The 27,925-nt window shown below is 38.4% G+C and overlaps 6 protein-coding genes across 19 annotated transcripts; 3 read left to right on the top strand and 3 right to left on the bottom strand.

Moving 5' to 3' along the window:
* Window positions 1–3,404: 3,404 nt before the first annotated feature.
* On the bottom strand, window positions 3,405–5,111 carry LOC124298056 (uncharacterized). Its single transcript, XM_046749612.1, has one exon. It carries the CDS (start codon window positions 4,975–4,977, stop codon window positions 3,406–3,408), a length of 1,572 nt encoding a protein of 523 aa, XP_046605568.1. The 5' UTR covers window positions 4,978–5,111; the 3' UTR covers window position 3,405.
* Window positions 5,112–5,261: 150 nt separating this feature from the next.
* Window positions 5,262–27,394, bottom strand: LOC124298062 (protein tramtrack, beta isoform-like). 9 transcript variants are annotated; one of them, XR_006906718.1, is made up of 7 exons: window positions 11,898–12,036; window positions 10,887–11,098; window positions 10,581–10,763; window positions 9,970–10,318; window positions 9,706–9,801; window positions 6,515–7,552; window positions 5,262–5,345 (listed from the first exon to the last, which is right to left on the bottom strand). XR_006906718.1 is itself a non-coding variant. In XM_046749625.1 (7 exons), the coding sequence occupies exons 2-7, from the start codon at window positions 11,950–11,952 to the stop codon at window positions 7,266–7,268; spliced, it is 1,182 nt and encodes a 393-aa protein (XP_046605581.1). In that variant the 5' UTR covers window positions 11,953–12,079; window positions 15,889–15,993; the 3' UTR covers window positions 6,445–7,265. The 9 variants fall into 9 exon arrangements, 8 of the variants coding, with proteins under 8 accessions (XP_046605582.1, XP_046605581.1, XP_046605588.1 ...); XM_046749625.1 differs by lacking the exon at window positions 5,262–5,345 and adding an exon at window positions 15,889–15,993 and having other exon boundaries at window positions 6,445–7,552; window positions 11,898–12,079; XM_046749626.1 differs by lacking the exon at window positions 6,515–7,552 and having other exon boundaries at window positions 5,262–6,438.
* On the top strand, window positions 12,029–14,761 carry LOC124298059 (zinc finger and BTB domain-containing protein 6-like). Of its 2 annotated transcripts, XM_046749616.1 has the most exons (6): window positions 12,031–12,376; window positions 12,647–12,833; window positions 12,936–13,112; window positions 13,469–13,985; window positions 14,142–14,201; window positions 14,274–14,761. In XM_046749616.1, the coding sequence occupies exons 2-6, from the start codon at window positions 12,651–12,653 to the stop codon at window positions 14,660–14,662; spliced, it is 1,326 nt and encodes a 441-aa protein (XP_046605572.1). In that variant the 5' UTR covers window positions 12,031–12,376; window positions 12,647–12,650; the 3' UTR covers window positions 14,663–14,761. The 2 variants fall into 2 exon arrangements, with proteins under 2 accessions (XP_046605573.1, XP_046605572.1); XM_046749617.1 differs by lacking the exon at window positions 12,936–13,112 and having other exon boundaries at window positions 12,029–12,376.
* LOC124298060 (zinc finger and BTB domain-containing protein 37-like) lies at window positions 15,968–18,265 on the top strand. 3 transcript variants are annotated; one of them, XM_046749618.1, is made up of 5 exons: window positions 15,968–16,106; window positions 16,400–16,586; window positions 16,664–16,840; window positions 17,181–17,706; window positions 17,895–18,265. In XM_046749618.1, the coding sequence occupies exons 2-5, from the start codon at window positions 16,404–16,406 to the stop codon at window positions 18,254–18,256; spliced, it is 1,248 nt and encodes a 415-aa protein (XP_046605574.1). In that variant the 5' UTR covers window positions 15,968–16,106; window positions 16,400–16,403; the 3' UTR covers window positions 18,257–18,265. The 3 variants fall into 3 exon arrangements, with proteins under 3 accessions (XP_046605574.1, XP_046605575.1, XP_046605576.1); XM_046749619.1 differs by having other exon boundaries at window positions 16,071–16,189; XM_046749620.1 differs by lacking the exon at window positions 15,968–16,106 and adding an exon at window positions 16,152–16,278.
* LOC124298061 (dual oxidase maturation factor 1-like) lies at window positions 18,139–23,320 on the top strand. Of its 3 annotated transcripts, none has more exons than XM_046749622.1 (11): window positions 18,139–18,276; window positions 19,534–19,714; window positions 19,813–19,870; window positions 19,954–20,088; window positions 21,735–21,833; window positions 21,955–22,108; window positions 22,179–22,390; window positions 22,472–22,588; window positions 22,672–22,778; window positions 22,850–22,980; window positions 23,144–23,320. In XM_046749622.1, the coding sequence occupies exons 2-11, from the start codon at window positions 19,553–19,555 to the stop codon at window positions 23,202–23,204; spliced, it is 1,236 nt and encodes a 411-aa protein (XP_046605578.1). In that variant the 5' UTR covers window positions 18,139–18,276; window positions 19,534–19,552; the 3' UTR covers window positions 23,205–23,320. The 3 variants fall into 3 exon arrangements, with proteins under 3 accessions (XP_046605578.1, XP_046605577.1, XP_046605579.1); XM_046749621.1 differs by lacking the exon at window positions 18,139–18,276 and adding an exon at window positions 19,265–19,404; XM_046749623.1 differs by lacking the exon at window positions 18,139–18,276 and adding an exon at window positions 19,311–19,334.
* LOC124298058 (probable splicing factor, arginine/serine-rich 7) lies at window positions 23,590–25,515 on the bottom strand. The gene has a single exon (XM_046749614.1). It carries the CDS (start codon window positions 25,228–25,230, stop codon window positions 23,731–23,733), a length of 1,500 nt encoding a protein of 499 aa, XP_046605570.1. The 5' UTR covers window positions 25,231–25,515; the 3' UTR covers window positions 23,590–23,730.
* Window positions 27,395–27,925: the final 531 nt, after the last annotated feature.

Below are 27,925 nucleotides of genomic sequence, written 5' to 3'. Positions count from 1 at the left end.
TGGTCATCGTCGAATTTTTAGATTCTTACCGAGGGCAATCAACCCATCAAATTTCTGACATAATCCTAATGGAATTAAGTTAACGATGAACATATACAAGATTTACTCACAATCAGTTTACCAACAATATCTAGCGATAATATTTGGCTACAACGATCTTAGATTCAAAGGTAGATAATCTTTTCTATATTTTGACTGTGTTCATTATCTCAGACGCACTTCTGATTTGAGCGATGATAAATCAACAATGAGAAGTTCTGGAAAAGTGAGAGTTCAATGAAATGATGATCATGACATTGTGCATCGTCATAGTATGTCTAATAGGATAGTAATTACACTGAACACGGGTGTTGTATATAAAGTACAAAATTTTTATTTCTCAGCGTTTACCTGCATATAATTATTTAAGTTAAGTTGACTGGACTTCATTCTGAGGAAAAACAATTTTTGCGGCGTTTAATCAAGAGGAGAGATAGCTTGTGCAAAAATGTGGAGATCCCAAGCATCTATAAATCAATTTGGGAGTATCGCTAAACCCCGCAACCCCGGAAGATGTTGGGTTGACAATCGTTTCTTTCGCATCCTGTCCTTGATCTTTGCTAGCAGATCTTTCCAATGCCCGTTTAAATATTTCAGACAATTTGCTTGTATAATCAATAGCCAAATTCACCTCCGCCCGAGTCATGTAGATAAGGTCAGTGTTCCGTTTTTCCGTAACTATCATTGCTTTCTTTGATCCGGATATTTTACACTTGTCCATGCCGACGTCGTTTTCTTCACCTTTGAGCTCTGTTTCAATATCCAACGAAGCACGTGTAGGCAAATTCCTTTCAATGTTCACAGGCTGTTCGTCTTTGCTCGATGGAAAAACCGAGGAAGAAAAGGAAGAGGAAGAAGAAGAAGAAGAAGAAGGTGATCGAGAGAAAAGCTTTCCGATACAATAATCCGATGTGCTCGCATTCCCACTGGAAATATCCTTTGCGTCATCATCTGGTCGATTCATCTTGGTAACAGAATCATCCTCGGACTTCGTGGTTGACGAACATGTAGAAGACTTCGCAGGTTTTTCAACACTATGAGAATGACCAGAAAGGCTCTGCGAACTGCTTTGACTGTGCAATTCCGGGTCCACGATTTGATCAGTAATGAAAATATACCCGCCAACTCCACCAGTCTCAGATGTAAACGTTGAATCGTGCTCGTTTTTGATGATCGTTAGGTATTCATCCGTCTCCTCGTAATTGCCTACGACTACTTTATTGATCGAGGCCTCACGGTCGACGTTACTCTTGGTATCGGTCCATGAATTGCTTTCTTTAGAAGCGAAATAGGGACTGTTCAGGCTGTGTCCGTGCCAAGTACCATCGCTGGACGAGGCTTGGCTCAAGGTGGTTCTACTGGTCTCCGGGGATGTTCGGGACGAATTGTCGATAGACACTTGGAGCGATTCGCGCTGCAGAACCTGGGCAGAGTTTTGTCGAAAAATAGGATCGAGCTGCTGTTGCAAACTCACGGTGGTGTAGTTTTCATGCAACGGTACTAGCTCGGTGTTCAGCATGAACTTTTCTACTTCAGGGTTTATGTTGTTCTTGTAATTGATCGCAGAACCTAGGGGAAAATTCTGTCCGAGATCCAGAACGGAGCTACTCTTCGTCCAGTTCTGCAGAGTATGGCCCATCTTCGAAATCCATGGATTGAGGTCTTCGACTTGTGCCACTCCCTCTGACGAATCAAGACTACCGTCTGACCGTTGGGACGTTGAGGTTTGACTACCATTCGAAGTCCTCGATGTGGGAGGATTCTCTCTAATAAGTTTGTCGTTGCGAACTTTGTTGGTGCTTGAATTATTTCTCGCTGTTATTGAGTTGTCAGATTTAATGGACGCTGAAGTATCTCGATCCTGAATTTCACCGGAATCTTGAGCATCGCCGACGCTGAATTCGAGAAATCGAATATGGTCGTATTCGGGTATACGATACTCTCCATTTTTGCCGAAAGCAATGTTGTGAGAATCGTAAACATTCTCAGATTCGTCAGAGTGGTCAGAAAATTCGAGATCCAGTTTTAGGTGAGAATCTTCACGGCTTTCGGTGTGTACGAATTTTGTTGGGTTGTCAGCAAACTGGTACAACTTTTCCATGCAGATCTCGTGTGCGTTTTGCTCTCGAGATTTCGAGTTGTAGGAGTGTTTAACTTTAGACTTAACAGTGGTGCTCGCGGACGAGACTGTGGCACGAATCTGGGACCGGGGTGCCGGCGAACCGACGAGAGTCAGATTCAACTCACTCGTTGCAAATTCGTCTTTGTTTTCGCGGTTGTTTATTGATTCAATTTTCTTCTCGTCCACTATTTTTTCACCGAACTTTTTCAAACCGGTACTACGTTTTGACGATGGCTTATTCACTACGTTCGAACGAACAATAAACGTGTTGCTTCTCAATGGCGATGCGGCGAATGAATTACGAGCGCTAAATTTTGCGGACATATTTTACTATGATAATTCAACGTGAGAAATGACTGAGAAATTCGACTATTCGGTACAAGTGTTTTATTATTTCAAGAATCATCCGCGACACCGATAATCCAGTAAGAATTTTAACTGGATAATAAAGATGTTCCAACTTTTTCCCGCACTCTCAAGAACCGTACAGACTCGTTGAAACGAACCAACGAACGCAAAGAAGGTCGCTTTGCACTATCGCTCGTACGAGACTCGATTGATAATCATAAAAACACCTAGCAACCTAACAATTTTTCCTGTAGGCGGAGATAACAAGTGTAATGACGCGTGCCAAACAAGTTGCATGGGAAACACGCATGAATGACGGGGTTCCATTGCTAGCGCATTCATTCCCTCGCTCGGTTTGTTATTAGGTTATTGATTATTTTGTGAAACCTATTCGAGCAGATGCGCAGCGGAATTCAAGAGTAATTATCAAAAGTCCAGACGTAAATTATAAAAAATTATACAATGCCAGACTGATGACTGATATTCAAGCCTTCGTTGATACGGTATCAAATAAATCATTCTCTTCTTATTGACATGTGCGCTTAATCACTCAGTGGCAGTAATTGAAACAGTGAGATTTCTAATTTGATAATTTGGTTAAATCTACAACTAAGAAATTAGGTATTGGACAGGTGCTTCGGCAAAGCCAGATGCTATCCACTGAGCATGTCATATCAGGGAATCACAGATTTAAAACTTATAGTTTTCCTGCCGACTCTAAAACCGTTAACACGTGTGCCCCGATGCAGAAATACAATGTTTGTAGCTATAATCATGTCCGGAGAGATTTATAGCTTCATCGCATCTTTCAATTTGACGAAAGTGTACATTTCAGCTGGTAAAATGAATTGTGGTTTTTTTTTATCGTAACTACAGTCCAAAATGGAATACTACCATCAGCTTTCCAACAAACGGAAACACTTCCACAAACCGTATCGGGCCTCCCAGTCAACGAAGAACAGTTCCGGTTTGTCCCAGAGCACGTGATGGGTCGCGAAAGAGTAGTGAGACTGTATGGGTGGATTCAAATGTGGGGCCCATCGGGCCCTTTCCATCACTATCTTGTTGACGTACTGGTAGAACACCTTCGCACCGTGAATCCAGCAAAGTAGGGATAGTATGGCCACGACGCAGGCGTGGACGTGGAAGGTAACTTCCCGCCTCAGGTCGTCGCGCTCCGTAGTTAGATCTTGAAGATTCATGGCCAGACAAACGAGCGCCGCAGCCGTGAAGCCACAAGGCACTTCAATTGCGACGAGGCAAATGGTACAGTAGGACATTTCAAGATTGAGCCGAGCCGAGCAATGGTTTAGTATTCCCGTGATCAAGCATTCGTGAAGTTCGGCGCGGTTGTTCTTCAGGAAAATCTTGTCTTCTCGATGGTACGGGCTTACGTTCAGCTCGTACTCCGTGTCCTCGAAAAATATCTGTGGCGTTTCGAGCCGCGTTCTGTTTCCACCCCTGTCGATGAGGTACTGCATTACTCTGTTACCCAGCAGGCTGACCAGACGGCTGGAGGAGGCAATCATCCGTGTCAGGAGCGAGAATACGTCCGGAGTCAGGGTGTCTTCGAACAGTTTCGTCGCGTGTTTGTAGGCCGCGTATTCCAAGCTGCTTCCAAAGTCCAAGACGTCCTCGTCGCTCACCGTTTGATCCACGGACCAGAAACACATGTGTCGAATCACGACGAGGATGTGATCATTTGAAAGATGCTCCAGGGTCCGTTGGACGCAGACCTTCAGCCCTTTTTTGAACTGCTTGTAGGGTGAGGTGTTAGCGCCTTCGCCAATACTGGCACGATAAATGCCGAGCAGTCTTTCCAGGGCAACGACAGTTGAGACGGTTTCAGGCCAGTCGTAAGTGTCCATAAACTCGTAGAGCGTGCAAACTATCGAACGCGCGATCTCGACCGGCGTTGTTGGCTCTTCAACTTCGTTCCAGAGCTCGTTCACCACCGTTGATCCGGATATTCCAAGACTGACCGGAGCGGTTATCAAGTCCAAAGACAAATCGGGATACTCGAAGAGGTTCTCTTCGTTCATTACACTGATCACAGCTCGAATGACTTCGGATTCATTCTTCTTCATAAACAGGCTCAACAGATCTAGGTAGGAATTCCTTGCCATTCGATACTGCCGACGTTCGTTCCAGTTGCAGAGCGATTCTCTGTGATAAAGAACATTTTGAAAGTGTATCAGTAACTTAATTGAACAATGCACAAGCTCCCTCGGATTTTGCGACTCTATTTCCTCAGGGGGTATTCTACGAATTATCATCCGTAGTTTTCTCAATCCTTTTTCGTAATGATTTTTTGTACGATCAGCATCGGCAGACTCGGCGAAGCAGTACCTACGAAGTCTCTCCAATTCGTCAATCAGCCTACCGTCGGTAAGGGGTGTCTCGAGAAAATTCAAGTGGCAGATGGTACGGCCATTGGATCCTGCCTGACGTCGCTTTGGGGATGTCATCTAATCCTTGATCGGAAGCCGAATGGACGACTCATTTTACTGCAGTGATGTTCTCCGGATAAAATGTGACTCCACATCTATCCTGTCGGACAACGACATGATAACACTGAGATTCGTCTTATTAACTTTTTCCCCTAAAAAAATCGAACGAAGATTATTGCTAGCATTGCCTACTATTTTCGAAGCAGCCACATCGCCACAAGATCGTTTTTGCACCTCTATACAATGTGCGACAGAAGAGGAATTAACTCGGGCAATTATGATAGGAAATTGTATTTCACTGGTTTCTAAAATGGAAAATATTTTATTACAAGATTTAAAAATTCATTATCCTACATTTACATGCGTTTACAACGACACGACTCTCTCTCAGCTTTTAGACGTAGTATGTGAGAGGGTACATCGACATTATGTATATGTACAGTATAATAATATTACACACCAGAAATCAGTATGAAAATCAGTTTTCAAGATGCGGTATAACGGTACAAGTTTCTTTCACCGAAACACTAACCACTGGATCTCATGTCAATACTGCGATTGAAAAATTCCAACTTCTGATTATGAAAATTAGTTGATGGAATGTAATTATAGTTTACATTTACATGCATGGAATAAAGTCTTTCCCGTATCTAACGTCATTATCGACATGCCTTTAAATCTCCGCCAACGACAATTAGGAATGCTCAATTCTTATATTGATTACTACGATAAAAGTCTAATAAAATATTTTGCAAAATATAAATCACTAATGTAATAATATGTATAAATATTTACATATATACGTAACTTGTATAATCTCACATCACGTTATAAATAATATAATGATAAACTCAAGTATGTATATGTCGTGTATGTGTAATTTAATACATATATAATATAGTAATATAACATTATTTCTCTCTTACATAGTTTGTTTTTTTTTGCCAAAATTCCTTTACCACTAGCCATATACACAATATGTATGTGTAATGTTTATCGACAGGTAACTCGACCCACTTTCTTCGATTCATCGTACATCATTTTGAAAAGGAACAGACTCCAGAACGATTATTTCAATCTCAAAGATGCTTTAAATAACGTTTCCTGTTTGCTTTCTTCCTGCCAACAGTCTCCGTTAATTCCTCTTCGCCTATTCATAAAATCAACGATGACTTTTTTTTTTCTCTTTGCTGACAGAATTTAAGCTAACTTAAATAATATCTGTATCTAGTCCTTTTTTCTTCCTGTAATGGTATTCTGATTGGTAACCGGGAGGGTGGTTATGGTTGCGAACTCCAGTGGGCATGAACCTTTCGGCGATGACTGCACATTTGCCGCGACAACCACGGTGTTGTTCGGCGCACCGATAATGGGATCGATTCAATACTTCAGAGCGCGATGTCAGATTATACACATATCCTTCATAGACCAATTGTGGGCGGCCTCGTGCGGATAGTCTGTAAGTTACTGGTTCCACAACTGCAAATGTTATATATATATATGTATATATTTATATATATCATACTTTCAGTACCTCAGATATATTGTTGTAAACATCGTTCTCTATAATTTTCAATTTCAGCAAAGCTACCCTCTTCCAGTCTCAAACTCTGAATAATGCATTGTTTCAGTCAGGGGTTACAATCTTATATGCAATTGGCTTACCGGCTTAATCTTAACTTACAAGTACAGGACAGTGAAAAATTTCAAGAAGCTAATGTCAAGGCTGGTAGTCGTTGAGCAGTCTAAGTAAATCTACGACAAATCTGTTAGTAAGTGAATTCGTTGTTGAATATTGATGACAATTAATTAAAAAGTAGGTATTATTATCAACACAAGAAAATTGTTAAAATGATGTAGTGAAAACTGAATTGCGAATTCTGGGAATAAGCTACAATTACACCTGCTGTAATACTGGGATGGTAAAAAAAAAAAAATTATCCAAATTACGATTTTGCAGAAATAGAACGTTCTGAAATTCGCAGCGATTTACTACCAACCCTGTAGCGTGTACTTATAGCGTGCGTTGACGGAGTTTAAAAGATAACAAAACTTTTGTCGAGAAAAAAAATATGATACCGCAAGTCGATTAATAATAATATAAAGTATATGATTTACAATACCATTAGTAATCAGTCGGATTTTATAAAAAGTACCATTTGGACTTGAATACACTGGCGATCTTTGATTCGTGATACTTCCCATAGTATAAATGATAAGTAGTAAGATATTGTAGCTGCATAGGAACTGTTCTTTTGCACATTGGCAGCGCCCTAGACAAATTGCTGACAAATAGTAACCAAGTGTTACATATTCGAGGCAATTGGTAAACAATACGAAACGTTAGCTTCGATTTTCTTGCCGGAGGAGAAAAAATAGCAAGAATATTCGGATATTCGTCTATCATGATTGTGCGTTCCATTGATTCTTAATATTAAGTTATCTTCCGAAATGCAACGAGCTTTGCATTTCCCTTTATAGTTGTCTTGGCACCTCCAATAGGTTCTAATTCCAGGACCTCTGTTAATACTGTAGGCTGCATGGTAGACAAACCCATTCAAGTGAAGCCGTCGCAGTGCTCTACCATTTTGTTCTACAAAAAATTAATACGTCGTGTATTAATTAAGGCTCTATTATTGGACAAAACGATCAACATTCTTTTCAATTTACCAGATGTGCCAAATTTTTTTTTCCTTTTTCAAACGCGTCGGATGAAGGTAAGTGTACAATAGCTTTCTCTTCACTTGTATTCATTGAGCTGTAGGGTAAGATTCAATTCCCAACTTGGAAAATGATTACTGTCTTCACAGAAAAACTATAGCTTACAAACCCGGGCGCGACAAACGAGTTTTGAGTGATAAAACAGTCTCGTATGATGCATACACATAGCTTTATTTGTAAGTATTAGCTCTTCAAATGTATATATATATATATATATATATATATATATATATATATATATATATATATATATACACATATATATGTACATATATATATATGTATATATTTATATGCCAACTCATAAGGTACATGTGTATATGATTGTGTACGATAGTCACTCAGGTAATGCCACGTAGTAGAATCAAAACCTGTAGGTTTTGTATACACAGCTAGATTTTACAATGGTTGATATACTTATAAGTATAAACCGCGTTCAGTAATTCCCTAATATCTGAGATTATGAACCATTTTTCCAGCCTTGCTATGTTTTTCGATGGTTTTAAGATGAGAATCGTGTGGCGGAACTGTCGGCTGAGACACTACGGCACAACCATGTTTTGTGTAACACCTCGCTTGACATTTACCAAGCGACGAACGGTATATACATTTCCAATAAGTTTTGACACCCGCCCTGGAATGTACCGTGTAGATGTGACCTTCGTGAACCAGCTGAAGATTACCTCTGGAACTCCGTATAAACGACAAGAGGCCTGAGAACACCAATATACTAGTATCATTGTCTCACTCACCTTTTACTTGAAATGTACGCGCCAGGCACTTCTTTCAATGCATTTCACTATAAAAATTTGAATAATCGTCAGATGTTTCATACCTGATCTATCATTCTTTCAGTTATACGTTTACCAGAAGAAATTTTGCACCGTATTCACAAACAAATTACATTGAAATATGTTTTCCAATTGCCTGATGTCGATTTGAAATGTTGCTGTGACGCCTTTGTCCATCATGTTTCAGAACATTAATATTACTTTTCAACACTTATTTCGAATAACATTACATGCATAATTTTGCGAATTCTTCAGAAATTTTTGAAAGAGAAAAGGAGCAGATACTGTCCCACTGAATATGCTGAACGTTAGCAATATTTGTCAAACAGTATTTCGTGGGTGTCTAGTCGATTCTAAGAGTGGTTATAAATGAAATAACCAATTTTCCAGACTAGAAGCAAATCTTGCTTTTGGATATATCAGATCACGAGCTTCAAGATTCTCTCAATGCAAAACAGGTTTACGGTTACTGCATTGATTATTGGAAACTCTTATTGTTGGATTTATAGAGCCTGCGGTAATGGGAATATCACAAAAAAAGCTGCGAAATGGCACGGCGTAAAAATAATTGGCCAATTTATGCCAATTATTAGGGTTTGCAAGATTTACGGAAAGCATACTTTTCCAAGTATGATAAATAAGTATCATACATTTCGTCTAAAGATTGCCAGTGTACCTAAGGACCAACTATACCGCGGTTCCTTCAGATGAAAGCAGGTGTTTATGCAATGAATGAGATTACATGAGCTCTCAACAATCTGCTTGAATATGATTTTGAATATGAAATGATGTAGTGATCCTTGATACAGTTTGTTCAACCCTACATATGATTGGATCAGGATTAAAGGTACTCCACATTTACAATTTTACTAGATCTGTTACTTAACCAGATAACGAATACCTCAGATATTGAACATCAAATGGATGTCAATTTTGAACTTTACTATCATTTATTCCAAGTCACTCTATCAGGAGTTCACATTAGCTATATTTTAGTGTTGTTTAAAATACACAATGCAAGAACGTAAACTAGATGTTGAAATATTTGAAAGATATATTTGCTCGATGGTAGTATTTTTTGGTATCTTTAGAAGAGAAATTAATTATGTCATAAATTGAGTGTAATCGTAATGTAATCAACAGCAAATCATTTAAGTAGGCGTACGGTCAATTAAGTATATCTTCAAAATATTTCAATAACAAATACTGGGGTAACATGTTTCAGCAAACTTACCTTGGACGCCTTCTCCTCCTTGTGAACATGCCGAAGGCATTGGACTATTCATGGATGGTTGATCAGTTAGCTCACCACCACCTCCGTCGAGAAAACCTTAAAATGCCAATAATCAGTAAACACAATGGCTAAAAATAATATCAGCAGTTTTATTATGAATGATTAAGACAGCTTAATAAGAAACAGTTCAAATTCAATTAACAATTTCTTTTTAAATTCCGGATTAGCTGGTAACAGTTAAAAAAAATCTTCCTTCATAATCACCTTTCTCTGCGTCATTTTGAGAGTTTAAAAACTGCTCTAACGGTTGGTCTAGAAAATATGGCTCGTCTGTTACGTCGAAATCCTCTGGTTCAGACTTTGCTTTAATACTGTGCGGACTCTCTTTTAAATATTCCATTTCTTTCAAAGCTGGAGGTGAGGTTCTGTTTCGTTTGGGGGTCAAGGAACGAGACCTCGTTGATTCTCGTAGCCTTTTTACAGGCCTATTCCCATCTAAAGTTTCCGAACACGTTTCACCGGTATTGGGATTAGAACAAGTAGCCACATCGAAGTCTACTTCTTCGATTAGTTCGGAAGGAGGAAGAGGCGTGTCGCTCTCTATCGGTAAATCCTGAAGAATATTGTTAGTCATTAACTATTCAGGGTGTTGACTTTGATTTTAATAATAAATGCATCAACAGTCTTGATAAACTTTGGTAAATTTTTTATAAAAAAAAAAAAAAAAAACAAAAAAGACCTTTAACGATTGCTTGAAAAAGTATTTACTGTTGTCATTTTGTTCAATCGGTAGAATTCATTTTACAGTAACATAGGCGCCAGCTTCGGCATTGTTCCAGACTTGGATAACATTTAATCAAATAAAATAGACTTACACTGTGGCTATTCTGGTCGCCGGCTAAACCTTTTATCTTCAGTGCTTCTGCGATTTTTAAGAACGAGGCCAGCTCGTTATGACTAACGTTTACTTCACCTTTGTACATAAATTTCAACAGCGCCTCTACTTGCGAGTAGCCCATGTCCTTTAAGACAACGACGGGATGAGTGCATGGGTTTGCCTAAATGCAATCAGAAGACTTAAGGAATCTCGAAATTTGGAGAATGTTTACAATTATCGAACGACATGCAGATTTCACAAATTGTTTTGTTTGTTTTTTTCCTTAACTGACAAGGATTTTTACCTTGAATATTTCTTTGAAGTACGGGCTGCAAACCGATAAAACAAGCTTGTGAGCTTGCAGGAGTTTTCCTTCAACGGCAAGCGTTACATCGACTAATTCATGATCGCTGAGATGTGAGAGGAAACCACAAGTTAAATTAGAGGTGAAATTATTCCATTTCAAAGAATAATCTGAATTGTCCATGTCCTTTCGATTCTTGGCCATATCTCGAGCTGAACAAAATTCACAGGTTGTTTATTGTTAGAGGAGTGTCTACAGAATCAGCGAAAGTTATCAAGTTTACAGGTCAAGGGAATTAAGTAATAACAAACAAGGGCCATAAACGAATTTAACGCATCACAGGGAGTGAAATTGCGAACCGAGGATGTAATACGTATTACATTACGTATAATAATATCTGTTGTGTCGTGCAACGACGGATGTAGATCAGTGAAATATCACACCTGTGAGGGTATTCTGACTGTTGGAGCGATAGAAACACGTTGATAAGAAGATTACATTCGCTCCGATATTATTCCGCCCAAGGCATTTGTCTCTACCAAATGTTTACGGTAACTATTTCATAGTCGGGGGGGAAAAAAAATTGCCTGCCTGCCTCACCATCAGAATTTACCGTCGAGTAGTTGTCGTCATCATGACTGTACCGCGACCACAAGCGAAACGAGATGATAATAGGAAAATAAAATGGCGACGATCTAGTTTGTTTTGTAACGATGTAGTACGAGACGGGCTAGTACTTAAAACGACGCCTCTGCCTGTCGGGATTTTTTTCTCCCCTTCAGATCGATAAGCTCTCGAAATAAACGTGTCATTGTAATTTGTATCCCTTGAGTTGGGAGTTTCCCTTCTCTAATCGGTATTCTTCTATCCGTCTATCGTCGCAATCACCGTAATGGATCTAGGCACGATCTCGGTGCAGGCCGTCGTACGTAAATACAACGAGTCATGTGTTCACGTGAATACACTGAACGTAAAACACACGACACACGCCTACCGAGTACCCATACATACCTATGCAGGTACGAAGATAGCACGCATGCGGCATATGCACTCTATACCCATGCATACATATGGATATGAGCGTGGAAATGCGATGCAGCGCCGTAAGATGGGTGTTTTGTTGTTTTTTAAATGTTTAATTTACGTCCTTCGGGGGCTCGGGCTGCATAGTTCGTGGAGTTGTTGTACACCGCCTAAAAACACAAATAAATGGACGTGAGTTTGTCGCTGATATTTGCACGATACTGCGAGACTGTTGGACCAGGAGAAGCTGTACAAAATACGAATGATAGTTAAATTATCAGGGAAAATGTATATGTCAATATTTACAAGTGAATGTATTACGAGACGTCTGATAATATAGAATGAATTACGAAGTTTATACTTTTTCGGAATTTAACTCGTAATTCATGAGTTGTTCAATGATAAAACATCTCCACAACCAGGACAACGCACCCAACTTAAATACCTGCAATCATCATCAACGTCAGGTATAAAAACCAGTCGTTAAATCACTTCTACCGAAAGAAAAACCTTTGAGTAAACAAAGAACATGATTCAGCTTTGGAATTCACTTTCAACTGTTCGATACAGTCAAGTCTCGGGGACATGCGAGATGCTTGACTTTGTCTATGAAAGTTATGTTCAATTCAATTCACAAAGTCTGATACCAATATCTGTGAGCTTTGTCCTTAGCTCCGTTAGTTGACAACATCTATCCTAATGAAATTTTCTGAAAATGGATGTGCTCTTTCTTTCAGCGCAATGTCTGGCGAACAGTTTTCGCTAGTATGGAACAGCTTCCCAACAAATTTGTCTTCGGGTTTATATACATTGCTTAACGACGAACAGCTTGTCGATGTAACACTCGCGGCGGAAGGTCAAATTTTACAAGCACATAAGCTGATTTTGTCAGTATGCAGCACTTACTTCAAGGAACTCTTCAAGGTTTGATTCTGATAGTCGAGAGTCGCTTGTTTCATTTCTAATGGAAATAACATTTAGTTGCTCAATCTTTGCGGACTAAGAATTGTTAATACCTTGTTGCAGATGAATTCTTGCAAACATCCGATAGTTATTCTCAAAGATGTTAATTACCGTGATTTGTCTGCTCTTCTACATTTCATGTATCAAGGTGAAGTTCGGGTCAAACAGGAAGACCTTGCCAGCTTTTTAAAAGTAGCTGAAACCTTGCAAATCAAAGGTCTCACTAAGGACAAGAGTGAGGTGATAATTTAGCCAACTATTTCTTTAGACTCCTAAACAATATTGAGAAAAAAATTAACTGAAAGAAAGTACCAGTCTCATAATGGTTCGTTTCAAATAGCTGTATGATTCGTGTGGCCAAATTTAGTGCAAAAAAAATGAAGAGCGTTTATTGCAAAAAAACGCCTGTGTCCGTTAGGCTAGCTCTTAAGAGTTCTCTTCAATGTGTGAATGTAAAAAATAGTTCCAAATTTGAAATGTAAAAAAAGAAACGGCTGTTTACTGCACTACCCATGTCATTATTCTCTGTGAAATAAGTATAAAAAAAATTCTATTCCATTAGTTGAAACTATACTTAAATCATTGTTCACATATAGAAAGATAACTCAGTTACCGACAACGACGTTCCAACGCCTGGAGAGAATCATCAAGAACAATCTAGGGAACTAGAGAGTATTCTTGAAGCAGTATCGAACTTGGAAAGAAAGTCTCTTAACGATGAAACATTTGTGGCAACTCTACAGGAAGAAATTGCACCCATCCCTGAAACTAGTGAAACATTGAATTCGTCACAAGACCCGGTATCTCCTCCACCGATGAAATCTGTATATGATAAAGCTTCTGACCAACGAAGAATCACCCAGCCTGATAGTATTGTACGTGACATATTGAATAGAACATCTGAAGACTTTCAACAAATGGAAGAGAATGTCACAGACGAGCCATTAGACTATACCTCAGATATTGCTCGCTTGTCGAAAACGAAAAATGAACCGGTTGATTACACATCTGACATAGACTTCGACCTGGTCTGCAATAAGGAATTTGCTAAGCAGGAGAATTTAGATCGTCAGAACAGTAATCTACATGCACAAAGTAACTTGACAGCAAATAGTAAGTAGCGTAACATGCTCGATAAAAATCAAGTCACCTCGTTACTATTCTATTCAACTTTTCGTGTTGGCAAAGTTTTTTACCAAACTGTTTGCTACATATGTCCTTAAAGCTGAAATATGAAAACGAAAAAAAAATCAATTTCTCTAATTACAGAGTGTTTTGAAAATTCACAACTTCTTACTTATAATCCAAGCAACCAGGATGAACCTCTACGTAAGTTTAACATAGCTTTTGAACTTCTTGAACAATAAAAATGGCAGGACTTTATGCTAGTTTTTATCCCAGCATTCAGCCACTTGGAAGAAACTTTTGGTACGGATTTTTCATTCAATGGAGGTAACTACAGCCGAGGCCGCAAAACAGTGAAGGGCATCCCAGGCAGCAGTTTGCCTTTGGAAACAACACTGCGTGTTGTTTCTGAACTAGGGCCAACCATACGAGTCGAGAGAGGAAAAGTTATTCGCATGTATTCATGTCCGTGGTGCCTGCGTCACTTTACTCGTAAAGAGAATCTCAAATTACACGTTCGCTATATTCACGGACCTCTTGAAAGTCTGACATGTAAACTCTGTGGTAATAAATACAAAAATAGTAACAGTCTTCGCGTACACTCTTATCTCTATCATAATGCAAAGAGAAACAAACATAGTAAACCAGCACATGCTGGTATGTAAAATCAAATTTGTATTAAATATGATAGTTTTTGTAGTACTAGAAAACGCAAGACTAATTTGTTACGTTAAACATGTAGGAGAGCGAATAAAATTGTTATTATTATACGCTTACATACTATCATTTATCCTGAGTACCGTACCATAAGGATGAATAATTTCATTTTCAATTCAATTATAAGTTCTCTGGGCACAAATAGGCCAAAGAAGAATTCTAAGCAAGTAACAAAGCTCATGAGAATCATTCAACGTCAAGCAAAATATCTTTCTGATAGTGTGTTCTATAAGATTGTCACAATTTTATCTGTACATTCCATGGAACTAGTAAATCTATGAAACAATTTTTCTTTATTTAACATTAATATTTGGCAATCAAGGCTAAAAATCAGAAACACGGTCTCGTTGAAACGTTCAAGTCTTCGGTCCCCCGTCATTTTATAAACCAATGCAAATGAACATTTTCAAACTCTTGCAACATACCTGCATTGTATTTTTATGCAACTTTGGGATAGCGAACAATTTCGTTTGTTACAAACAATTCTATGATGGAAACGTGTTTTTTAAAGTGAAATCTCGCGACAAAAATTCTGAAACAATATGAACCCTATTCCTTTATCAGGTTTCTAAAAAACTGAGAAATCTCAGAATGGAATTTGAGTGACGATTAATTACTGTTTGTTTATTCAAAAAAATCAGGATATATCGAGTTTGATTTTTTGTTTATTTCATCGCATTCGCGTTTAATGTAGAAAGTCTCATACATGATATTTTGACATGAGTTTGTTGCTGATCTGCATTTTCACGAGCTTGTCAACACCCGCATAAGCAGAAGCTGTACGAGATACAATTTGAGACTTAATTCCCGTGTGAACGTATCACGAGATGCTTGATCATTTAGGATGAATTTTAAAGACGTTTGTTCTCAACTTCACTCCTAATTCATTACTAATTGTTCTAATGATGTAAAAGCTATACAACAAGGTATCCAAAGACGGCAAGTATGAACAGTGATGAGAGTTGAAAAAGCGACCGCTGACTAGAAAAAGATACACAGGCGGTAGATAGATAGATAGATAGATAGATAGATAGATATATAGATAGATAGATAGAGTTTATGTATGTGTGTATCCATACATACATTATGCTGTATCATTCGCAGGGTTAAGTGGTGTGGCAAACAATAAAAAGAAAGGAGAATGAATATAAGAATAAAAAATAATAATAATTACAGAGAGAGCGTGACTGGCTTCTAGTTCTGTCTCTGTCTGATGCGTAGTCGTAAACTCGGTAGAAAAATACGGATAGTGACTCGAATCAGCCCGAACCTTGCTCTGTCTCCTTCTAACCACCGGTCACATCAGCATTGAATAAAATCAACCTGATCTGCAATCCATCCAGCCATCAGATCTGTTCAGATCTTTAAAGACAACGGACGTAGCGTCCTAAAGTAAACTACAATTATCACGAACGTTAGGTATCAAAACAAGTCGTTCCACTGATAGGAAATACCTCGAGGAAATAGAGAACACGGTACAACTTAAGAATTTCTCTTTAAACTGTTGAATCGAGTCAGAGTCGCGTGGTGTGTGACAACCATTGACTTTGTCAAGGAATATTAGGTTCGTCAGTTGCATTCGGAAAGCTCGAATACTACATCTGCGAGCCTTACCCTCAGTTTCATTAGGTGTAGACATCAATCCTAATGATATTTTTTTGAACATGCATGTATTTTTCTTTCAGCACAATGTCTGGCGAACAATTTTCGCTAGTATGGAACAGCTTTCCAGCAAATTTGTCTTCAGGTTTATACACTTTGCTTAGTGATGAACAGCTTGTCGATGTAACACTTGCAGCCGAAGGACAAATGTTACGAGCTCATAAGCTGATTTTATCGCTATGTAGCACTTACTTCAAGGAACTTTTCAAGGTTCGATCTTGATTGTTACAATTTTGCTGTCTCATCTTGAATGCAAATAACATTTATTCAATTGTTACTTGTTGCAGATGAATTCCTGCAAACATCCGATAGTTATACTCAAAGACGTTAACTACCGTGATTTGTCTGCTTTGCTGCATTTCATATACCAAGGTGAAGTTCATGTCAGACAAGAAGACCTTGGAAACTTTTTAAAAGTAGCCGAAACACTGCAAATCAAAGGTCTCACTAAGGATAAGAGTGAGGTGACAATCTGACCAACCATTTTTTCAGACTCCTAAATAATATGACTATAAAAATTAATGGACACAATAAAATTATCAGCCTTGCCCCATTTTTTTCTAATACTTTTACGATTTGGGTGTAAAAATTTAATGAAGACTAACTGAAGAGCGCTCATTGGAATAAAAAAAACACTGGTCCATCAGCCGAGATCTTAAATCTCTCTTCATTGCCTCAATGTTGCAATATACGATAGCAGATACGCATAATGAATTAGTAAACATGGAATTCACAAAACCAATCAATTTTACCTCATCACCTCTATTTATTATTTAATTCAAGCTATATTTCAATCTTCAACAGGAAGATGGTAACTCAGTCACCATCAATAACATCTCACGATCGGAGCTTGGAGAGAATCTTCGGGAACAATCTAAGGAGTTGGAGAGTATGCTTGAGACAGTACGAAAGTCTGAAAGAAATTCCCTTGACCATGAGAAGTCTATGATAACAGCACGGGAAGGTGTCTCACCTGTTGCTGAAGCCAGAGAAATGACAAGTTTGTCACAAGACACAATATCTCCTGCATCGACAAAATCTGTGCACAATAAATTTTCTGATCAAGAAAGAAACATCGAACCTGACAGTATTATATGTGATATATTAAGTACAAAAGATGATGATCTTAATCGAATGGAAAACAATGCTTCAGATGAGCAATTACACCATACCTCCGAAGTTGCTGACCTGTTAAGAACGAAAGACGAGTTCGTTGATTACACATCGGACATCAGCTGCAACATTGTCTGCAAGAGAGAATATGATAGCCAAGAGAATTTAGATGACGGGAATAGCAATCTACGTGCACAAGATAACTTGGCGGCAAATGGTGAGTTACGTTTCTATCGTTTTATTCAATTTTGTATCCACCCTTCTCCCCACGTTCTGACCAAACTATGCTAAACGAGTTCTTGAAGATAAAGTACGAACCAAAAAAATTTCGTTCTGTGATTGCAGAGTGTTTTAATTCTCTTGATCAACAAAGATAGAAAGATTTCATGCTGGTTTTTGTTTCAGCGTTCAGCCAACTGGAAGAAGCTTTTAGTGCCGATTTTTCAACCACTGGAGGCGACTTTAGTCAAGGGCGACAAACAATGGGTGCGCCAGGTAGTAGTGTACCTCTGGAAACGATACTACGCGTTGTGTCTGAATTAGAGCCAACGATACGAGCAGTGAGAGGAAAAGTTATTTGCATGTACTCTTGTCCATGGTGTATGCGTCACTTTAGTCAGCGAGGCAATCTCAAAATACATGTTCGCTACGTTCATGGACCTCTTGAAAGTCTGACGTGTAAACTTTGTGGTAATACATACAAAAACAGCAACAGTCTTCGTGTACACTCTTATGTCCATCGTAACGCAAAGAGAAATAAACAGTAAATCAACACATGTCACAACTGGTATGTAAATCAAATTTGTATTAACCACAATAGTTTTTGTAGTAATAAAAAACACGAGATATATTTTCTACATGAAACATGTAGGAAAGTGAAAAAATTGCTATTTTATATTTACTATCATTCATCCTGAGTACCGAAATGTAGGAATGAATCATTTCATTTGTATTTTAGACATAATTTCAATAAAGACAATAGCCAAAGGGGACTTCAGCAGCAAGTATTCAATCTTACGAGTAAAGAGGCTGTCTTTTTGATTCTTCATTTCAAAATTTCCTGAATATTCTAGGAGTTTCCAGGCTATTTCAAAGTTTTCCGGGTACTTATAACAAAATTTCTAAATAGATTTTCACAACTAGATGTATACATACGTGGCTTTCCGTGCCAACTTGGCAAGACTTTCAAAGTTGAAATTTTTGATCTGACTGCAACTTGGCTATCTTTTTACATTCTATGAAAAAAGATTCTTCATTTTTTCAAATTTTTATTCGTCACATTTTTTGAGTAAAATTTTTTTGAAAAATTCATATTTTCTAAGATCCCTCATTTTCCTATTGCTTAAATCTTTGCTTTGACCACACGGATTTACCAAAACAAGGTGGTGAAATTGTTTGGGAGAAAATCAACTTTCTAGGTAACATATGTTGGAAGTGCGCTGGGTTCGTCTCTACACTTGATTCTTAATTAGAAATTTGTAAATTGAATTTTCGGGATGCATGTCCCTTTTGAAAAATGCGAAAAGGATCTCGAAAATGTTTGCTTCAAAAGCGAAACTTTCAAGGCCCGTACGATTGTTGAACTATGACAAACGTAACGGAGTACAACGGTTTCTCGGGCTAATAGAGACCCTGGTAACTGTAATCCTTCAACATCTTAAGACGTGTTTATAACTTTTATCAAAAAACTTATAAACTTATGCAATGAATACATAAATAAACGAGTTTCAGACAACGGGAATTGACTTATCTTACACCACATCCTTTGTAGATAAATACTAAACCACGGATATAAAAGCAAGATAATAACGGGGATATACACTTTCGTAGATCCTGGGTAACAAAGTGAGTCGATGCATCAGTAGTCACGCCTTACTTACTATACGTAGTGAAGCTACAATTAGATACCAGATTGGTACGATTGCAATTCAAACAATATTATATTCATAACGTTTTCTAGGTGCACTGGACATTACATTATCATAAGTGACAATGCTCGCACCACTTTAATCGTTATTTATCATTTTTCTTATTATTTTGATAGTTCAAGCGAGTCGTTCGCGATGGGTTATTTCGATCTTGCGAGATTGGGAAATTTCCCAACACAGTATGCAGAGGTGAAAACTGCAGTCACTGTTGACGTTTTGGAAGTTGGTCTCATTCTGGCTTTTGTTATCGTTGGTGTTGCTTTTCTGATCGCTGTGCTTGGATTCAGTATTATAAGAGTATGTATATTTTGCCGATTTACTTAAATTACAAAAAATCCGTTTTACAGAGCAAGGCAATTTGAGATGATCTATATATGGTTTATTTCTTATTTCAGTGCTCGGCCGCTGCAGCGAAAATCATATGCAGTATTACTATCGGCTGTCTCTTGATGCGTAAGTCACAATACCATATATTACAATTAGACACATTGTAGCTCAAAATGCCTGATATGCTAGTATATAATTTTATTCATCAGTGGGGAATTTCGGCCAAGAGTGGGAAGTAGGAAGTGTAAAGAGTGCGGTACCGTATCGTGCTGGTAGTCCACACCAAGTAAACGCCAGCATCGGCATAAAATTGGGACTACGTTCGATAAATATCACGCTACGAGGTATGAAGCGAGGGGTTAATCACTTGAACACACCCTGACATCTATTGCAATCATTTGAAATCTTTTGAAAACCTATGATCTTGTAATCTGCTTTCAATCAGATTTCAAGAGTGATTGAACTCCTTGTTATGAAATTGTTTTTACGTCTATTAATACACACTATTTTTTAATAAAGTCCAATTTCCTCTAGTATAATTTATATACTCTGTTATTGAATCTTGGTGATCGGTCAATTATGTACACGTATTTTTAATTAACGTTTCGGCCCGGATATGGGCCCTCCTCAGAACGATTTATTTATTTAACTGTCAAGAACAACAAAAATTTTTTATAATAGAAGTACAATCAGACATTAAATATTGTAGATGTAATACTCTTAGGGCTATTATATATTATTGGTTAGTGAGTACATTTTGATTAATTGAAAAAAGATAGGCTTAGAGTGTTATTTTTTCTCCTATTATTTTTTATCCTATCTTTTCCCGTTTCAAAGACTATTTGTAAATCTTTTGAATTTTTTCCAACAAACTTGACATTATGTTTGGTTACCATAAACATAATGTCAAGTTTGTTGGACAAAATTCAAAAGATTTACAAATAGTCTTTGACACGGGAAAAGATAGGATTCCCAAGGGCAAACGATCCAATGTTGTGTATAAAATACCTTGCAATGATTGCAACCAAGTTTATATCGGACAAACTGGCCGCCACCTAAACACCAGAATAAAAGAACATCAACGCAATGTACATGAGATTGAAGAACGTCACACTGCTCTAACAAAGCATATGATCAATAAACAACATACTTTTAGCTGCGACAATACAAACGTCCTCTGTGAAGAACCTAATTATTATAAAAGACTATTACTAGAAATGTGCAATATTGTAGGACACACCAATTCCGTTAATCTTAGACAAGATGTTGAACATTTAAGTAATATTTACAAACCGCTAATCTTCGCCCACACAACACATATTGTTTAACCTTAACTAGACACATAAAATTATTGTCCCCATAGCACAGTTTTTCTACATAATTTTTTCACATAATATTTTTCTGTTTTTCTGTATAATTGTTTATATTAGGTTCACCTTCACTCTGGATCATATTTGTTTCTCCCATCAGTCGTTATTCACCAGTTGACCCAATCGGTTCAACCAAAAATAATTTTTGTTAGACATGGAGAACATAGTCATAAAGATCCCAGCTCCACTTCTTGACATTGTGCAAACTAATTTTACTGCTAAAAAGACCTTCTTTAAAACCTTTTAATACAATGACATATAGACTGTGAAGAAACACAGTTTTTTAATCTTTTTAATTAATCACTTCCAACTCGTAACTCCTACATGCAAAACAACCAGAAGAGTGACAATGACTGCCGTTACTCAAAGAACATTGTCTTCACAAATTGTAAATTATGAATTCGACTGCATCTTAGTCCGCTTACTATGTTTTAAAAAAAAAAGGTAAATAACACTCTAAGCCTATCTTTTTTCAATTAATCAAAATGTAATCACTAACCAATGACCAATCATTAAGATTCAATAACAGAGTATATACGAGGTCGAGAATACCTACTCATCATATAATTTATATAACACCCCTGGTTACGTGCAATATTTTTTCATCTTTCTCCTCTTAGCAAATACCGATAACACGCCATTAGAGGGTGAGATAATCAATTACAACGAGAGATTTTCATGGACTTGGGACCAAGGGAGATTTGGTTTTGGCCCTTACGGTAATATGCTTTCTGAAGTACAATAAATTATTACCTGGGTATGTTGTAACAGGATGTAAAATTCACTAAGCCACCAACTTCGCATCAAGTTACTGAATTTACGAATAACTTTACATTTTAGCTGGTTTGCTTCAACGAAGCTTCCGTGAGGCCCAACGAAAAGGTTTACCTATTCCAATTCTCTCGATCATGGAGTATTTGGTTGTAGATGGAGAGGGATTGAGATACGGTAGATTTTACAGAACGGCTGGGTGGTACACTCATATTCTAATGTGGTAAGGTTTAAAGAATATAAATTTTTCCTGAAACCTTATTGATAATAATGATGATTCAATTTTATTCCAGGACTGCCTTTGCCACTTGGATTGTTACCAACATATTTCTAGTCAAATCGGGTTGTTACGCAGCCTATTTTCTCGCCTTGACCGGTGCATTGCAGATTTTAGCTTGCATCGTTTGGAGCTCTATACGCAACCCTTACCCGCTAGTCATCCCATTTGAACATGGTGAAATAACTACATCTTATGGATCGAATTTCTGGATGGCATTAGTGTGTGGTACATATAAAAAGGACAATACATAATCAAGTTGAGTAAGAAGTGCGCAACTCACTCATACTCATTTTAATACTTTTACAGGACTCGTGTGTTTATTATTTGCGGCTGTAATGTTTGTTATGGATCTTTGCTTTACGGAAGAGTTATCCTCTTTCCTTGGGCTTGATTCCATAGACGACTTTGATGATTGTGTACTCTGTAAGTACGTCATGATTCGAACAGTTCAGTGTCCCTAAGGGACGTTTCACTTGGAAAGCTTACATTATTTCTTTTTAAATTAGCGGCCAATGAGGTTGAACTTCTGCGGCAAGAAATAGGCGGAAAAACGAATAACATGGAGATGCAACGTTTAACGATTCAGATGGATGGTCATGACCAAGCATCAACGGTATAAAAATTATACTCAAAAATATTTCATTGAATGGGAAAAAATTACTTTCACTTGTTATTATATTTCAGAGGGTTTTAAAGAGACGATCATCAGTTGCGATAGCTCGGAAAAATAGATACAGATTACCGCCACCAGTTCCAATCCGTGAGACTTATGACAATGAGGACCCAATTTATGCAAACACTGCCATTCAGCCAGGGTAAACGGAAAAAATTTTACTGTTTGACCAGCCTTTCCAGATATGTCATATCAATTTTTTATAACTTTTTGAATCTATAATTTTAAGTATAAAAATAAGACAAATTGCTATTTTACTATCCTGTATAAATTCAAGTTCAGTAATGAATCTTAATAAATTTCAGGGTTTCAATGCAGGGAGTCACAAACCATAGCCGAGAGATGCTGTATTTACCGTCGATGTAGTGAGAATCAAAGAAAATTTAATGTAGTCGAAGGTGAAGAACTGCCAAGATAATAATCGACGAGTGTTTGCATTAGTTGAAATTAGTGATGTTAATATGACAAAACATTGAAAAATATCTTTCAATTTTGCAAATTTGGAAAGACTTTGGAACAACTGAGTTTGTAAAATCTGAGTAATACTAACTTTATTACAGTTTACCGAATTTGAGATCATCCTGAAGTTCAGAAATAATGCATCTTTATATTAATGCTTCAAACGAGAATTTCGTAATGACATGCACACGTAAGAGCTTAGATTCTGTTTTTTATACACTTACGATGCTTAAGAATTATAATTAACAGAAAAAAACACAGATAAAATACAAAATTACCCCACATTTTGTACTGAATTTTGCATAGTTGATTTATTGAGTGAATGAATTTACTGTTTTCTGTAATTACATTTCATTATTTTTACAAAAGATGTCTGATTGACAGGTAGAAATGAGTGTTAATTTTAAATTGAAAATAAAAATACGTTGCGTCATCAATTTTCTGATTCTACTTTATCTTTACTGTCGCTGTAGTCCGATCCACCACGACTCTTTTCGTCCGATTTAGACTCTTTTTCCGATCTTTTATCTTTGCTAGATTTCTTATCGCTCTTTTCCCTCTCACTTTTCTCACTTTTCTCAGATTTATCCACATCACTCTTCTTTCCATTACTGTCTGACTTGTCTTTACTGCGCCGCTCCTTGTCTTTATCTTTGTCTTTGCTCTTCTCAGAGTATTTTGACTTTGACGAACGCGACTTAGACTTGGATCTTGATTTTCTGGACCTAGATTTGGATCTCTTGCTGCGGGACCGAGACCGGCTTCTCCTCCTAGTTGGCGATTTCTTCTTTCGATCTTTGGATCTGCTTCTGGATCTGCGTGACTTGGAAGGAGACCTTCTAGACCTTGATCTGGATCTATGACGCCCTCTGGAACTGCTCCTCCTTCGCGACGGTGACTTCTTCTTACGATCCCTTGATCTGGACCGCTTGGATCTGGAACGCGACCTGCGCCTATGACGAGATCGAGATCGACGATGCCTGGATCTGGACCTTTTCCTAGACCTGGATCGCCTGCTCCTTCCTCGCGACCTGGATCTTGATCTATGTCCACGGGAGCCACTGCGACTTCGTTTGTCCTTGGAAAGCATACCAATCATAGGATCTATAGCAGCAGATATTAAATTATGAGCTTCTTTTACCCTGGACATGGCTTCTTCTATCTCCTTCTGTGCTGCCTCGTTGCTCTTAGCTTCAGGCTTGGCAATTGACTGGATAGAGTGATACAATTTTATCGGTTTTTCTGCCAAGAGTTTGCCATTCAACAACAGTGCAGCAATAACAGACGATTGTTCGGACAATTCGACCAAAGCATAGTGATCCGTGTCAGAGTCCCTGGTGCAAATTCTGAGGTATTTTATCTCCACACCGTTGCTGGCAAAAAAGTCCAACAATTGATCCTGTGAGACAGAAGAGTCGAGATTAGCTACCACCAAAGTTCGACGAATCTCTTCGATTCTTCGGCTGTCCAAGTGACCAGGCAAATGCGGGTACAACGGCAGACCATTGGACTCTAGCCTCGGATCGATCGTTGTTATAACATGATTCGGAGGATGTCCTTCTATCGAATTGACAACATTAGCTGGAAGTTTTGGCTCCGATGGATATAAACCTGGAACAACCGTCCCGTTGTTGGTCAGTTCGAGTGCCCTTTGCTCATCAGGGATATCCCCATTCTGATAGGGTATAACTATGAGCGCACGGTCGATGAATACAGTGTTGGTCATGTGTTGGGCGACGGAGACGCTGCCCTGCTCGTGAAATTTAATATAACATATTCTAGACTGGACAGGAACCGCGACGTCTCTTATCGTCGGATACAACCTGATGTCTTCAATCTTTCCGAGGTAGCCAAACAGAGTTTGCATCTGGTCCTTAGTCGCCTGTGGCGCGATGTTGGTTACTTGGACCACCTTGGTCGAACCCACCGCCATATTCTCGGTAGTAGGTTTTCGTGATCAGCTAGTAATTAACAGTCGTATACCACGGTTATCACGTCAGAATGTTGACGGCTCGGTGCAACCGTGTTGAAACAGTCAGAGCTCAATCACTTCAGTCTTACTTTTAGCTAGGACACAAACCATTGCAATTCACGCTTCACTATCGCTTCGTGCACAATGCTTCACAAATTACAACGCCGTTCGGATAGTTTAGAACGAACGGAACTGCGGAACGGACGCGCTCACCAGAGTTCTCTGAACACCGTTTAACCACAAACTACGCACGACGGTCGACGAGCATAGAACTTATATCAGCGAGTTACCCACGGTCCTAATCTAGGGACCTTGGAGTTACCTAGACGAATCAACGCTGTAACGACCAGTAGCGACATTTTTTGTAAACGCTTGAAGCAGAGGGCAGCACCGCACTAGAGATGTTCCATTCTGAACATGGATTCTGAATCGATCTTCGGGAGAACCGATTTAATTGGATCTAATCCTTTTGGTGGGGAAAATCTATCTTTTCTATCGATTCTCCAATTAACCTTCGAATTTCGAGAGAATCAATTTTTATAGGCAGGAATCTATTCTTTTACTCACTCTCGGATTGCAGGTTTCGGGTTCCGAGACAACAATAGGATGAAAAATTTTATTAAACCGAGACACGTGAAAATATTCAAGTGCGATAATGCTTAAAACAAAGAATAACGAAAGCAGAGAGTACCCTATCTAAAAATCCGACAGACTTCTGTTGGATTCGAGACAGATCCGACACAAAATCCGAAGTTATCCTCCAGGCAAGAGACAAGGATAGAAAATGTGAACGGATCCTATTCGGCTCTGTCGTAAATGAACTCGGTTTGCGACTTGATGACCAAAATTTTATTTCGGAACATGTCCGGTTTCTATTCCCGCGTCCCGATGAACCTCCCCTACATAAAAAACCCGACAGATCTCTGTCGGATTCGACACAGATCCGCTACAAATGTCGGACACAAGTCGGACACAAAATCTTGTCGGATTTTTTTTGTAGTGTAGACGGTAGACTGTCTTAGGGTTTAGATTTTGGTTATATTTTACCCTTTAATTTTTAGTAGAATCGATTTTTACACGTCCGATTCTATATGCTCTAGGGTCGAAATATAAAGATCGCGCGTTGTTTGGCATGGTACTTTTTTCCACAAAAAACTTATAGTCAGAGATAATACAATTTAAGCTCATGTGACTTACTGTTAGTTATACCTGGTTATACTGCACCCTCAGGTATCAATGTTGCCGCGGCTTTGGCTCACGCTTCGGCCTCGAAATCGCAGGGAATAAATCCTTCCAGCCGAAATCGTTGTAAGCTCTAAGCGTTCACCTTTATATTCATGTAGATGACACTGAATAAATGCACATTTTCGAGGGGAAAATCATTCAGAATCACTATATATTTTGAATACTAAACGATGATCAAAATTCAACGATTCATATCAATTAATAACGTTAGCCATGTGAATCCACCTATGGTATCCTAATATACATGCACTCATCGACGCGAATGATCACAGCGCGATACGATTAGACAGCTTTACGTCCCAAAGATTGAACGGAACTACGTGGTTAAATTAAAACTGCACGTGATAGTATTCACCGAGACTACATTTTGACGGGGTGAACCGACTGTAGAGAAATAGAGTTGCATAAACAATTTAGAATTTTACCCAAATTTGGGTCACAACGACTAAAAATTGAACACATGTATTTTGTTAACACGAACCCTTTTCGTCGTTCGTTGGTACTAATTCTTTAACGCATTAATCCTACCGTTCAACAAATCATACATAAAACCCTCTACCAGCGATTACTTCGCAACATTTCTGTCACTTCAAACACAACAAATATGAATAACACGAACGGTACGCCAAAAGCTGGTCGTTAAGTTGGTGGTAAAATGTCAAGACGGCAGCGCTTCGATCGTTTATCAATTGTTTGTACTACTGGAACAATTGTTTATAAAAGAACATAGGTTAATGCTTGGATTCACACTCACCATTAATTTTCTTCCGGGGGAGAATTTCTATGCAGAATACTTAACCAGCATGTATGCACTCGATATCACACCGTGTCACATGTAAATTTAATCGAACTGCGATCGCAGAACTTTCGCGTATTCCGATGTTGCGTTTCGAACTTCAGAACCAGCTAACTTCGGTTTGCTACTCCCGTCATATCAATCGTATAGTTATTGGTTTGCTCTCGAAGTACATATTGATATACACGGATAGTAAACAAACGCTGTTGAGACCTGCCTCACCAGTAATTCTCTTACGCTTGGATACAAATTAAATCGTGTCCATGCGGAGTCAAAGTTTCGAAGCGGTAAACGGAAAACCGAGTTGAACTGAAGCACCGAGCAGTCGTATTCTATTAAATTGAAGAGCCAGCCTCATGAGGGATTTGGAAGTGAAAAAAACTGAATATCGAAGACATCGGATCATAAAGCGATCGCAGTGCATGGTTGGCTAGTATTCACTTACCAACGAAGGCTGCACATGATGCCAATTACCGACCGTTAACTGAAGAACTGACGAACACACAGCCCAATTTGGCCATTAGCTTACAAAAGAACTAAGATGTCGCATTACTGATGTAACTTCGAATCCAATTGCGATCGTCAGAAGCATAGGGTGCTGGCAATATAGGAGTA

The sequence above is a fragment of the Neodiprion virginianus genome, chromosome 2 (genome assembly GCF_021901495.1).
Source record: "Neodiprion virginianus isolate iyNeoVirg1 chromosome 2, iyNeoVirg1.1, whole genome shotgun sequence".
Taxonomy (NCBI): Eukaryota; Metazoa; Arthropoda; class Insecta; order Hymenoptera; family Diprionidae; genus Neodiprion; species Neodiprion virginianus.
The sequence above is the reverse complement of the archived record's forward strand: the minus strand, read 5'-3'. Positions and strand labels throughout refer to the sequence as shown.

What these genes read in the sequence shown, in the direction of transcription:
- LOC124298056 (XM_046749612.1), bottom strand. Translation starts at nt 4,977, where the DNA reads ATGACATCCCCAAAGCGACGTCAGGCAGGATCCAATGGCCGTACCATC.
- LOC124298062 (XM_046749625.1), bottom strand. Translation starts at nt 11,952, where the DNA reads ATGCATGGGTATAGAGTGCATATGCCGCATGCGTGCTATCTTCGTACC. An exon ending in CTATCTTCGTACCTGCATAG is followed by an intron (nt 11,099 to 11,897) that starts GTATGTATGGGT and finishes AATTTTGTTCAG; the next exon opens with CTCGAGATATGGCCAAGAAT. An exon ending in AGGAGGAGAAGGCGTCCAAG is followed by an intron (nt 7,553 to 9,705) that starts GTAAGTTTGCTG and finishes AATTTTTTGTAG; the next exon opens with AACAAAATGGTAGAGCACTG.
- LOC124298059 (XM_046749616.1), top strand. Translation starts at nt 12,651, where the DNA reads ATGTCTGGCGAACAGTTTTCGCTAGTATGGAACAGCTTCCCAACAAAT. An exon ending in TCACTAAGGACAAGAGTGAG is followed by an intron (nt 13,113 to 13,468) that starts GTGATAATTTAG and finishes GTTCACATATAG; the next exon opens with AAAGATAACTCAGTTACCGA. An exon ending in CAACCAGGATGAACCTCTAC is followed by an intron (nt 14,202 to 14,273) that starts GTAAGTTTAACA and finishes TTTTTATCCCAG; the next exon opens with CATTCAGCCACTTGGAAGAA.
- LOC124298060 (XM_046749618.1), top strand. Translation starts at nt 16,404, where the DNA reads ATGTCTGGCGAACAATTTTCGCTAGTATGGAACAGCTTTCCAGCAAAT. An exon ending in TCACTAAGGATAAGAGTGAG is followed by an intron (nt 16,841 to 17,180) that starts GTGACAATCTGA and finishes AATCTTCAACAG; the next exon opens with GAAGATGGTAACTCAGTCAC. An exon ending in AGATAACTTGGCGGCAAATG is followed by an intron (nt 17,707 to 17,894) that starts GTGAGTTACGTT and finishes TTTTTGTTTCAG; the next exon opens with CGTTCAGCCAACTGGAAGAA.
- LOC124298061 (XM_046749622.1), top strand. Translation starts at nt 19,553, where the DNA reads ATGGGTTATTTCGATCTTGCGAGATTGGGAAATTTCCCAACACAGTAT. An exon ending in CTTTGATGATTGTGTACTCT is followed by an intron (nt 22,589 to 22,671) that starts GTAAGTACGTCA and finishes TTTTTAAATTAG; the next exon opens with CGGCCAATGAGGTTGAACTT. An exon ending in AACACTGCCATTCAGCCAGG is followed by an intron (nt 22,981 to 23,143) that starts GTAAACGGAAAA and finishes AATAAATTTCAG; the next exon opens with GGTTTCAATGCAGGGAGTCA.
- LOC124298058 (XM_046749614.1), bottom strand. Translation starts at nt 25,230, where the DNA reads ATGGCGGTGGGTTCGACCAAGGTGGTCCAAGTAACCAACATCGCGCCA.